General features: G+C 32.9%; 1 protein-coding gene across 2 annotated transcripts; it reads left to right on the top strand.

The window, feature by feature from the left end:
• Window positions 1-670: 670 nt before the first annotated feature.
• LOC134267592 (uncharacterized) lies at window positions 671-13,978 on the top strand. Of its 2 annotated transcripts, none has more exons than XM_062749795.1 (10): window positions 671-1,029; window positions 8,324-8,448; window positions 8,769-8,974; window positions 9,212-9,361; window positions 11,095-11,148; window positions 11,348-11,486; window positions 12,376-12,491; window positions 12,953-13,031; window positions 13,507-13,829; window positions 13,928-13,978. In XM_062749795.1, exons 1-10 carry the CDS (start codon window positions 926-928, stop codon window positions 13,946-13,948), a joined length of 1,317 nt encoding a protein of 438 aa, XP_062605779.1. In that variant the 5' UTR covers window positions 671-925; the 3' UTR covers window positions 13,949-13,978. The 2 variants fall into 2 exon arrangements, with proteins under 2 accessions (XP_062605779.1, XP_062605778.1); XM_062749794.1 differs by lacking the exon at window positions 671-1,029 and adding an exon at window positions 5,803-6,022.

Consider the following 13,978-nt stretch of genomic DNA (forward strand, 5'->3'; position numbering starts at 1 on the left):
TAATAAGAATAGTTCAAGTTCTGTTTTGGTACGATCAAGCCCCTTTGCCAAGGTTATGCTCCTTGAATTTCCCATTTTTGAACGGACACAAGTGTTCCACAACAAGCGAAAGGAATTTTAGTGCACATGTACCTAATCTTTAAGTCTAAGTAATCATGACAAGACTTTTCGTAAAACTTATTATCCTGCACACAACTTTTATAATAAAACTTGCGTGTTATGCATTTAAATTTTTCCACACATTTCCAATTATTATTTATACAGCCCCTCCGTCCAATTTAAGGTTTCTTCGTATGCCTATAAATGGATCGGATTTATTTGGATTCTTCCTTGTTTTCCATTTTATAACTTGCCATGGGTATTGGGTATAGGAAAGATGCTGGTCTTTTTTTTTCAAAATTTCTTGCAAGAACCGCCCTTTGCGATCGAGTCTGTTGTAAAACCAAACAAATGATTTATATAATTTAAATATGCAAACTTTCAATTTTTCAGTAAGTTTCCTGTGTCTTAATATGCCAACGATTTGTTATAATTTTTCACGCACACAATAGGTTGGTTGTCTGTCCGTCCTTCGAAGTTTTTTCGACAAAGCAATGATAATAAAAACTCTTGAACTCGTTTTGGAGAGGAGGTCTACTTTCTGTTACTGTATAGGTAAATAAAATCCGATGCAGAAGCATGATGTCACTTTTCAAGTAGACAGAATTTATGACAAACGTTTCATTTAAGCGAAAACACATAGGCAGGCTTCATTCACACGTTTGGATTCTGACTATAACATTTGCAAAAATGAAAACTTTGACTATACTAGCGTGGTATACATTATAAAATAGTTTCATATGTTCATTCTGAATTCCTAAGCTATATTCATGTATATGAATATTTCTCAACATCATATCAATATTTTTTATTTATTAACAATTTAATGATGACTTTGAATAACAACGAGTCGGAAAAAGGAAAACCAGAACTAATACAAAATGGAAAAATTCCAGAAGGACAGCAAAAAAAGCCAAGGAAAACGAAAAGGTAATGCCTAAATGTGTCTTCTTAAAAGGAATTATCTAATATTGATGCAATCTTGTTGGGTGTTTTAAATTTAATACAATTTGGGGAAAAAGTCATCTGCGATATACAAATGGAATATAGTCGCCAGTTCTGCGAAGTGATTAAAGAGTAAGGTTGAGAGTTGCAGAGAAAGGAGTTGATCCTAACACCGGTGGTTCGAAGTGCGGGACGTGGAAGCCGATTCTTGGACATGACTTTTCGGAAACCAAAAATTCTTTGTTGCAGTGTGTGAAAAAGATCACTCCATTGCTAATTTGGATCTCTGTATTGGCGAGGAATGCTGTTTTAATACGAGTAAAAAAAAATAAAGGACCTTTTCCTTTTTCTAAAAAAAAAAGAAGTTTTACATTATATTTCAACAATGTTATAGTAACAAGAAAAATATATTCATTCAATGCAGATGGAAGATACTTTTAAATATTCAAGGCAGATGGTTATTATTTGATGGATTACGAGATCGTTGATATTTCATTTTGTAATACGATGTGAAAAAAAAAAACCTGAAAGGATATTTACATGTATTTTGGTAATTCTAAACAAAAGTAAAAATTACTTATTAAAAGGATAAATAACACACGAAACAGTTTTTCCCCAAAATAAAAATATCATTGCTTAAATTGGCGCCTCTTTCACCAAATATGATATTTGCCTCGTTAATTAACATAATGTTAGGTCAAACCACATAACTTGGTAAAGAATGGGAAAATGCAACGTTTAGATTTCAATATAACTTATAAAAGTTGAAGAAATGTACGAAGTTTTCTAACTGCAAAATTTCTTGAGACATTTTAAAGAGTGTAATTTTACCTCAGTTAAAATACGTTAACAACGTTCCCATTGAAAAAAATATTGATAAAGAAAACTCGTGTAACTTTTCTGTGTAGGAGATAAGTTATTTTTTGTGGTAATATAATTTTAAATGTATTTGTTATTCCAATAGAAGAATAGAAAAACTTAATCATAAATAAGACATATTTTGTATGTAAGAGAACGAGAACCACAGGCACTTGTTTCATATACAGGGTACCCTGTCCCAAGGAGAAAATACAGAAGTTGCATAAACTGCACTGTTTCTGTATTTAGGCAAGGCAAAAATTTGCTTCAAAATGAACAGATACAAAGATGGCTGCATTTGACGAGAAACCATAAAAAACCATTTGGGAACTGTCATAATCCATCATCCAAGAGTATATTAAAATCCTACCAATTATTATGTGTGAGATATATTTAAAGTAATGGAAAAAAGATTAAAATTAATTTATAAATAACCTTTAAAATATATTTTGTTGTTACGTTACAAATTTTGCATTACAACAATGTGATCTTAATTTGTGCGAAGAACCATGCGAGTTTAAAATGTGCGTTGAGCTGTATCCATGTGCATGTTTAAATTTAGAATTTTACAAAATTTGAAAATTAAGTATATAACGTTTCAATTAGATTACATTTATCATAGGCGTCGGAAACAAATTGAAAGGAGGGGGGGGGGGGGCTAAACCAACAAAAAAGGTAAAATCCAATTTTCAATGCCTACATTATGTATATACTAGTATTTGCAAAAAAGGGGGGGAACTACCCCCCCCCCCCCCCCCCCCCCCCCCTCGGAGTAGCGTTTTTGAAAAAAAAAACTTGAATTTTGTTGAGATGATTTCAGTGAAATGAACCTAGCTCTATCCTCGCTTATATTATATTTACAATTAAAAAATCCTTAATGTTGGAGACTATAAAACATAAAATATTAAACATAAATGGGATGCTGGACTACTTGCAAATACAAGTACCATCATTGACATTTTCTTAACTTCGAATTCTTAAAGAACATCTTTTATTTAGAAGAATTTAAGATATCTGAAATGCAAACACAAATTAGCTGAAATATAACTGAATTTTCTACAACAAAGACAAGGTTTAAAAGACAAAAATCCAATCGCAGCGATATTTTCAATGCGGATTCCAAATCAATAAATTTATTTTAGAGCAGAAGCAAAATCTAAATAACTTAAATGAATGTCCAGACACTACTACAAGTACACTTATATTGACACTTCTCTAACATGTTATATGCAGAATTTTATTATTCAAGACGCTTGTTGGAATTTTTTTCACAACTTATATTCATTACACTTATTCATCATGTGTACAGGAAAAAATCGTTAAAAACCCAAAATAATCCGTCCACAAAAAAATACCCCACTGTACATTATATATATGTATATATAACTACCTGTGGTCTAGCACTAGCGGTAAGAACGTCTGCTCTAGAGTCGCGAAGTAAGAAGTTCATTCATACGTCGCGGGTTCGAATCCCACTGTGGGACGTGGAGACCAGACCTTCGGATGAAACCGTATAAACCGAGGTCCCGTGTCGCAGTAGGTGCTGGCACGAAAAAAATCTTTCACTGTTCAATGGCCCTAATTGCCATGTAAAGGCCACCAATTGCACTTCTCCAACAGCAAGTGGTGGTGTCTCCATATGAATGAAAATTTCTCGAGAGGGGCGTTAAACAACATAAAATCAATAAATCTTCTTTATTTTCAATTAACTAAATTTTGTGTACGAAACTTAATCCCGGTTTGATCAGTTAAAAATTATTAAGAAAATGAAGCATTTACTGCTCTGGATTTATTTATTTGCCTTATCAGTGGGCCGGGAACTTGTCGTCTGGAGAAGATTTCGGAGTGGGGGATTATCACTAGTAATATTTACCTGTTGTCTTCATTTTGACAAATCGTTATATTGCTATAGGTAAACAAACCGAAACTGAGCACGTGTACGATTTTTACTGTCCAAAGTACGAATTTCGCTGTAAAAAGAAATAAAAATTATTCAAAAAATATCGGAATTCAAAATGTGCAATAACTAAATACTAGTATACTTTGTTCATAAACCATTATAATGTGTAATATTTCATTAAAATGCACCAGTTTGATAGCTGTTTATGTTTTTTTTACTTATGCAACAGTCAAAATCAAGAGGGCACAATAAATTTTGATCCTCACGTTGATCTTAAGCTGACAGGTCGCATGCACTCATCAACTGGAGATGAACAATATATGGTGCCCAATCGAAATACTACCCTGTGTTAAATGAGTTTTGTTAAGATAAACGAAGAATGACATGCACGATTGTATATTAAAATTTGAAAGGTTGACATGCATCCCCCGACATGCATTCCCCGTACTTGCAAAATGTATTCAAAATGATGCTAATATATTTATTTCTTCCCGTGTTTAAAAAATGCATTGAGATTTTTAAAAATGTAATTTTAAATACAATATACGATATATATTGTCCTTTAACTGTATCTATAAATCTTAGTCATTCAGAATTGCATGTACACGAATGTATATTTAAACGGAAGGGGGAAAAATGCATTGAAAGCATGTTCAATACATGTGACTGTTTTTTTTAATTATATAATTTCTAGCTACGATCCACCCTAGTCTAAATATTTTTGTTCTTAATTTTTATTTTTTTTAAATAAAGAAATGATCAATAATATTGGTTACGTTTGCAAGGTAGAAAACATTTCCAGAAAATTTTCTTTTAGGAGGTGGTGGCTTCGGAAGGCCAAAAGGATTTTAGTAATTTTACTATGTTGACCCATGCATGTCTAACCACGATTTGTGCAGTTTTTATAAATTTCATAACACATGCATCGGAATCGGGGGGACATTATATATTTAAAATTATAGTGGTAGTAAGTTCCATTGACTCGAAAATAAACATCATTCTACATACATTTGAACATCCACCCATCTCTTTCAATGAAAACATTGACAAAAGTACAAATGCATTTTTAAAAATGTTACTATCAATGGCAAATACATGCATTATACATTTATTAAATTATTTGATTGTGTTCACAGCTTCACAGTATATACACTGTTATATTATCAAAACCAAAATAATATTATTCATATGGAACTGCTTCCCGACTTGTTGAAATGATGCACCCTGAAAATTTGTTTGAAAATCAGTAAGAACAAAAACCTGTTCTGAACCCATTATAATATGCAATAATGAAAACTCTTAATTAGAGTCAGACCACAGCAAACACATGTTTTTGATTGATTGGAGACACCTTTTTTAACAAAAAAGTCAGAAAGTGATATGTTGAGTTTTAATTCTGATTTTAACCTTAATACCCCCCCCCCCCTTGAGTATGTCCCCTCCGCCTCGACCCGGCGGTAGAAATGGTCCAGATTTGAACTTTTTGAAGTTTTCAAGGAAAAATTAAAGATTTTCGTTAATAAAAACTCTTTCCAATATTCCTACATATTTATTTGCAATCATATATGTCCTCACTATATAATTCTCATCATTTCCTTGTTCTCAACAAGCACTTGACTCCGGCCTCTAGTTTTTAATTTCTTAAATCAAAATCAATTCAATTCTTTCAAAATAAAGAAATTGACTGTCTTTTATAAAAGATCTTCATCAAATTAAAAATTTTACAAATTTAATTTAGAAAAATTTCCTTATAATAATTTAATATGTACTACTACATGAATATGTTCAATAAATGATTCAGGGATTGTTTCTAAAAATTTATGAGGCACGTCTAATAGATCAGAATTTGCCCACATTTCCTTGTTTATTGACATCATTTAGATAATCCCGCTCCAGTCCAAAATTCAGTACAAAGAAATACCATCTACTTCAACATATTTATAGTTATCAAAGCTAACAGATGAACTAAAAGTTATAAATCTACACTAGTTTGTTCAAATATTATTTGCCATATGTAAAGCGACTCCACGTTTCATTTATTGCTATATGCAGTGACATATTAGTGCAAGAACATAACTTGGGTATGGGGCACGGTGCATTACAGAATGGCAACGCATTTTCCACGAATGACAACATTCTCAATGGTGTTCAGTTGCGTCGGGACAAGGCATTGGCAATAAATCGGAAACTTAAAATAAGGAAGAAGTCGAAGGCACAGAGGTAAAAGCTCCTATTACAGCATAATTTAGTTTAAGGGTACGTAATTTTGCTCCTTCCTTGTAGATAAAAAGGTAGAAATTAAATGCTTTAAACAAAAATTGTTTTAATGTAGAAGATATAGATAGCGAAGTGGTCGATCTCAAACATTTATAAGGAAAACAAATACGCGAAAAAGGATATAAATCACGGATCCCTGGAAATTCCAGTGGAGGGATAAGGTACCTAGTAGTAGTAGGCATCCCGTTGATCGGACACATCCACTGTAAGCCGTTTGTATTGTTATGAAAAACGGAACTTTCCGTAGTCAACAAAATCTGTATAAAAATACATTATTTGGTATGAAACAAGTCGTCCAAAATACTACCCAATCTTTATTTATATAATTTTGAAAACAAGGTTATTTTATGGGGATGTGCGATTTTATCGGTATACCGGTATATCGCGATTTTTTGTTGCATGATACGTATCGTGATACGGAGACCTAAATACCGGTATTTAGGTACATATAAAGTCCAGAAATTATTCATTTATTTGTTCAATCTTTCAGATTACAATTACAGAAAATCTAATAAATTTGTTAAAGATGAAAAGAACGTCATCTTACCATCCAAACATGATTATTTTTATTTACATAAAAATTTTAAAAAGTGAAATTTTGTTTTTCTAGCATATTTTTTTAAAGAACGATATTGACTATTCATTTAAAATCATTGTAAAAATTTCTTGTAAAAATATCATGATATTATTGTGATATTTTGGGGAAAAGACTGACGAAATTTTTATAAATATTTCCAAATATTACACGTCGAACAAGCTTTTTTAAAAAATAAAGATTCCAATATTGCATAATGCCAAGCACTCGGTGAAGGAACAGTTGCCACCAACGTTTTTAATCGACTAGATCAATCGAACCCTCGACATCCCGATCACTGAAACTTTGTCATGGTTGGTCAACTCGATAATAAAATGATCAAACCGTTACACCTGAAAGGCTCTGAAAGTGACGTACAATGTTGTAATCGGGTAACGGAGTTCATGCTTTTTGAATACTGAAGTAATTGGAAATACTCTCAATTGGATAGAGCTATACAGAAATACGTGATGGATTTATATGGAAGACCAGAAAAGCAGAGAAAAACTCCTATAGGAAGGGCATATCGCTGCAAAATATTTCAGTTGCAGGAAATCATTAAAAGCTGGATATCGAATTGTAAATACAATGAAAGTAATGCTTTATCTGTAAATAAATCTGGCGTTGTCGACCTTTACACACGCGTGTGGAACCAAACTAAGAAACAAAATAATCTATGTAAGGATTAAACATCCTGTTGCAGGGGTTCAAAACCCACGACTTTTAACATTACTTGGCGCACGCATGTTTCGTCTAAGATTTGACGCGGCGCAGCAAAAATATAACCCTGGACCTCCAACTTTACCATATGGCAACAAGTGCGTGAAATCAATGCTTAGATTAAAGTTAACATCTTTATTGAATAACAAATTAAACGGCATGAGATAGTCCAAGATTTCATTTCGAATGGATATTATAAAAGAGGCACAAGAAAAGAAGGCTTAGAGCCTTTATTTGACCATGCATTTTCATGAGAGATAAAAATAAAATCTTTTAATTACTCCTTGCACATGTGCCGTGTTCAGAGTATCAGAAAAACATTAAAAGGAACTTAAATACAATGTTGATTCCTCCTATTACCTACAGCATATATCAATTCAATCATCTCCATATGTAGAAAATACACATTTTCTTGATTTTTTGATAATTCATTTAATTGTGAGTTTAAGCAAATTATATCTTGCGGGAAAAGTTTTCTGAAGGATGGAGCCATATTAATTTTTTACAACACATATGCGCAAGTTCATTCGCGTTTTTTAAAATATCATATTGGATTCTTTCATTACTCAAGCAATTTTGTATTTTTCTATGAGGCTATCTTTATTAAAAAATTGCCCTCTTCCGACCGAGGTACATGTAGAAAGGTAAGTGGGATTTTTTCTCAGAAAATTTCAACAACCACGTTGACGGAACGAGAAAATAAAGGTTAAAATAAAAAAAATATCAGTTTCTTGGAAGTAAATAAAAGGTTTGAGTCGGGCCGTTTTAGCCAATTGCTCGGGAGAGGGCAAAAACATTTAATGTAAGATGACCTGCTATACCTTCCTAAGATGACAAATCTAACAAAACCTCACATACTGCCTTCCCACAAATTTTCTATATTAATAAAAAAAATTGTGGTAAGACATTAGTAATAGTTGGATTGATAAGCCATGGAAACAATTTTGTAGATGCCGTAGACGACTATCTCAGCTTCTACATACTCACGTAGTCCTCATCACAGTCTGTGTCCTCAGTGCTCTCGATGCTGGCTGTGTGCTGGGACAAATCATATGCGATATACTCATCATGTCAGGTCAGTATGGGTCAGTGAAATGGGGTTCATGAACTTTATGCATAGATTAAAAGAAAGCTCAAGGTGAGAGGGGGCTAAAAATTTCTTTCAAATGTATTACAAAATTAATATTAAATGCATTTTCTGTTATTAATTGATATTATTGAATGCATATTTCTGTTATTTGAAGTACATTGTTAATTTCAAGTTGCTAAACCCAACTTCAATGACCTTAGCTTGTATTTAATATTGAGCACATAAAAGTCCTCATACTATTTTGAAATGAATACAAAATAAATTTAATCATTATTGCCCCTATGAAACGTTGAAACAAATTTCAGAAAAATTACACGACAGTGATGTTCTGAAAGAAAGTACAGTGGCTGTTTTAATGAAAGTTTGTCCGAAAGCCAACTACACAACGGTGGACGGACATTCACCTACCCTCGAACAGGCAATAGAAAGTGTTAAGAAACATTCATGTTATTCAAACAGTTCCATCATTCAGAGTCACGATGATCACAACAGAGATACCTATCTCAGTGATGTAAGAAAACAATCGAACAAGCCACAATCAAGCTTAGGAATAAAGTGAATGTTTTTCAAGAGAAAGTATTGTAGAGTATTTTAAAAAAGTTTTGTGGAATATCCAAAATATTTTTTACATACCGTCAAGTATTTAAACAAAAAATGAATTTCTGAGTATTTTGTGACGAATTTTCAGTGTCAATACTTCAATTTTCATTGAAAATTTCCGAGTCACATAGTGATTTATCTCATTAAGGACACCGGAAGACGAGATGTGATACACCACAGATCCAAAAGAGCTTCCGCTTCTGGCGATGACGCACACGCAGAACACACTTTGGTTGAAACCCTTACACACGCCTTTCATCTAGGGAGTCTAGTGATTTTGTCGCTTCTTGTATTTGAGGTAATGAACAAGACAATCATGATAATTTCCATCACTCTTAAGTATTGTAACAATTCAGAGTGGCTTATCGCGATTTTAAAGAAAATCACAATAAAGATGACATATCGTTCCGAATAGGGATACAAACATGTTGTACGAGGGTTCGTGGACAACCTAAAAGTTAAATAAAAGTTGTGTCATTGATATTTATTATTGGCATATTTCTAATCCTTTACTAAATGTGAATTGAAAAATCTAAAGTTGTATTCAATTTCAAATGTTTAATTACATTTATGGCTTCATAACTGGACATGAAATGGAGACCGGGAACAGCGCAAAATATTAATTTAAAATTATTTATCACTTCATAAATTTCATTTGAATTTTATAAAATTCTGCGTAAATCTGGATGACTTTTACATTATGAGGTTGACAGAAGTTACTACGTTAAACCTGCAAAATTTGAAAGTTCAAAGTAAGCAATCAAAGGTAGAACATATCAACACGGATCGGAATTGTTCAGAAAAGGGACGTTCTCGGAAAAGGCGGAGCAGTGATAAAATTCTGCGTAAACATCGGAAAAACACCCACAGAGACCAATAAATTATGTGAACAGTCGGGAAAACATAGTAAAAGAAGCCGTTTATCAGTATTTAAGTAGTATGTAATATTTTCGGACGAAAGGAACAGTTTACAGGATAACATGTGTGAAGAAAAACCATTATTCCGAGAATGCAGTGCTGTAAAAATGAATTTCGTAACGTGACTTTTCCATATTTCCGTAAATGATTTTGTTTGTACGCGGACAGAGGTTGGATGATTACAGGATATGAGACAGGCATTGTTTATTATCATTTTGCGTATAAAACCTGAACATTTTGTGCATATTTTTATGAGTGGTTAAAACGATAGAAGAAATGTATTGAGTTATATGGTTGCTGTGTTGAGAAAAGTTACATGTACTCGTATTAAATTTTTGACATCGGGTAACGTCAAGAATTTTCGTTTTTGTGCTCCGGGTATGAGTATGTGTATTTTTTGAATCTGATAAAAATGAAAACTATTTGTGCTTTGTTTTTGTTAAAAACTTGCATATGATATAAATAAACTGAAACACGAATTTAAGGAAAATAATAGTTTCATCTATTTTAGCAGTTTTATTTTGTCAGTAATTATCAATGTTGTCAACGAACTTTACGGACAACCCTCGTATGATTAAAAAAAATCTAATGTGACAGTAAAAGAATCGTTGTTGATTATGATTTCGATGTACTCGAAGAAGTGAGAAGCTATCAATTAAATTTCCTATTTTATTTCTATTTAATTAAGGACCCTCTCTACACAAGTGCAAAATATTTTTTGGACATGGAGAAAAATATATTGTATAAAGGAGTTAATATTGAGCTTATTTATTTAATTTTCACCATATGGTGCGTGGCTTTTACCCCCGGGAAAAATGTTCAAAGACAACAGAGTATAAGTGAATAGAAATCACTGTGAATAACTTCAATGGAGAAAATACAATCATGTAAACAACACGTTCAATTAATTTATCTTGGCCTTTTAAAATGTTAAGAATACTTGAATTCATTACAGATTGAGTAATATATTGTAAATTTTTATTTTTTAGAATTTATATCTAAGGGCAGATCACTCTAACTGCAGAAAAATACCTTAGAATCAGAACTCTTTAGTGTGCAGTGTAGAGAGGGTTCTTAAAAGAGCGTTAACTTTTAATAGGTTCAATATTTCAGACATTTTTGAAAATCTTCGCGATGGGAAGTCACTTTCTGAATCACAGACTAGAGGTAAGAGGTAGAAATACATCTGGCCAAGTACATTTTTCCCTTATTATTATGTGAGCTTTGAACTCTAAATCATTATATAAATCTTGCATGGTGTAAAGCAGAATAGCACATGCTGCAATTATTGATACTTTACAATGTACACTTGTGCTAGTTCAACCTCTTTGTTAAAACGTTGACTCCCTTATTTTCCTTTTCTTAGGTTTTTGATGCTTTCGTTGTAACTGTATCTTGGATCCTAGATCTATCGTTTTATGAAGGAATCTGGGCTCAGCCAGGATCAGAGGCGGCCACCATTTTGATTATAATTTTACCCTGGAGAGTGATAAGAATTGTCAATAGTAAGTAAACGAATCGTATAAAAATATTTAATCCCTTTTTAAGGGGACTTTAAAAGAATTTACCCGGTATATTGAAACTAGAATTTTTAAAATCTGTAATTCGAATAAAATTATTTTATTGAAGTGAATTTGGGAAACGGAAAATTTTTAGGCTACATGTGCAGTAAATAATGTCACAAAAGTATATTTTCCAGAATGCACCTACCAAAATTTCATATTGTGCGAGTTTTCTCCTTAGAGCAAACAAAGCACATGTATCATTAATTGGCTCGCACAAAAATAACCTAAATGCAATCAATTTGCAATTTTGTAAACCATAACTTGAACAAATTAAAAGGATCTTTGTATGAAAGGGTATCTCGATCTGGTCTCAATAGAGTGATCGGGTGAAACGTGGCCTTGGGCCAATAAAACTCTAATTGGAAAAGTGCGGAAATTCCCGGAAAAATGAAGGAATCGGAATTTCCTGGTAAAATAAACATCTACACATTGTGTCCTAAATATCTGCAAAGTTTGACGAAATTGTGTGCAGCGGTTTATGAGGAGTTGTGCTGACAAACAGTTCATCTCTTTATTCAACATTTTCAAGATATAGCCAAAAATCTAAGTGGAAAAGTGCGGAAATTCCTGGAAATATGAAGGAATCGGGATTTCCTGGTAAAATAAACATCGACACATTGTGTCTTAAATATCTGCAAAGTTTGACGAAATTGTGTGCAGCGGTTTATGAGGAGTTGTGCTGACAAACAGTTCATCTCTTTATTCAACATGTTCGAGATATAGCCAAAAATTTAAGTGGAAAAGTGCGGAAATTCCTGGAAATATGAAGGAATTCGAATTTTCTGGTAACATGCACATCTACACAATGTGTTAAATTGATTCTTTACAGGTTTCGTTCTTGTGATCAAAGAAAAGGATTTAGTAATACTGAAAGTAATTAAACAGCAATACAGACGACTCGTCAAGAGAGAAAAAGAACTTACCAACAAATTAGAACAATATAGGGTAAGTACGTACAATTTCATTAACAATGGTAATATTGTTTCCCATAACATCTGGCTATGATGCAAAAACATATTAACGAGATAGTCAAACAATTGACGGTCGGACAAAAAGTATATATTTTAATGCTTCAAGTATGCAGAGATTACAGTGTAACAGAAAGAAATCACATAAAGTTAATCATTTTCATACATAAAGTAAAACACTTTGTCACGGCTTTTTTATTTAGTCACTGCAATGGACACATGTAAGAAGACATTGTTGTTTCCTCTGAAATATAATGACTGATTTTGCCGAAATATGTATTTTCGTCATTAATATCAAATTCAGTTAAAAATAACATGCTGCGGATATCATCGTCGACAAGTAGACTGTATTTAGAGAAGGGGAGTTCAAACTACACAAATTGTTCATGTCATATTAGTAAGAGCATATAGCTAGTATTGTCTTACTTTTTTCCTTAGATTGAACTTCGGCAGCTACAAGGCCTATGTCGAAAGTATGGAGCGAAAGAGCCGGAGATTGTTGCATGTGCACCTATAGGTAACAGTGTACCTGAAGATAACCGTATCCTGTCATTATTTAAAATATATTTTAAAATGTGTTTAATTACCACATAATTTACCTGAACAAAATGTCAGGGGATGTAATAGTTGATCCAAAATTAAGTTTTCCTTTTGTCTTTTGATCAATTCCCTGACACTTCGCTTTGTACGGGATACACTGGTTACATTATTCAGTTTTGGCTGACTTGTTTATTAATTATATACAATTGCTTGGCCTGAATTTGACTAGAGAATATTACATGTACATAAGACTCATAGCGTGTATAAGTGGTAAACAGGTGATGCTTACTTCCCCTGGGCTCATCATCCAACCTCTTGAAATTTTAGAGGTCTGTGTTTTGTACCCTCTCAACAGATTTGTATTGTTTATTGATTTTTTTAGATCGATCACAGTTTATTTTATTTCACCCTTTTCAGTTATGATGATAAAAGCTTCAGAATTTTATTAACAGGAAGGCGAAGAACAAGCAGCATAATGTCTGGGATGTCTAGCTTTGCTTCGCTCGCCATGATAGGAGCTGTTGGAAGTCAACCCGACTTAGCCCGCGAATCTTCTTCTGAAGAAGAGGATGATATTCCATCTCCTACTCCATCTCAGATTAAAGAAGCTAACCATTTGCTAAGATCTGTATCTACAACCAGCAGTTTCCTAGATGGTGGAATGTCTGACACTGTTACATTTTCCCTTTCACCCGATCCCACAAGTCCTAACGGCCAAGCTAATCCTGTATTTACCTTTGAAGTTGACGCACCGTCCAATAATTCCACAACGAAGGTTGGATTATTAATATTTAATACATTAAATATGTCATACGACATATATCATGTAGGCTTTTGAAATCGAATATTTACATTTTGTTTCTGTTGTTGCAGGGAGATTCAACAAAGCTGTGAAGAGAACATCATATTTTTTGCTGTCTGTGA

The sequence above is a fragment of the Saccostrea cucullata genome, unplaced genomic scaffold (genome assembly GCF_032062105.1).
Source record: "Saccostrea cucullata isolate Sc308-1 unplaced genomic scaffold, CSIRO_AGI_Scuc_v1 ctg1078, whole genome shotgun sequence".
NCBI lineage: Eukaryota > Metazoa > Mollusca > Bivalvia > Ostreida > Ostreidae > Saccostrea > Saccostrea cuccullata.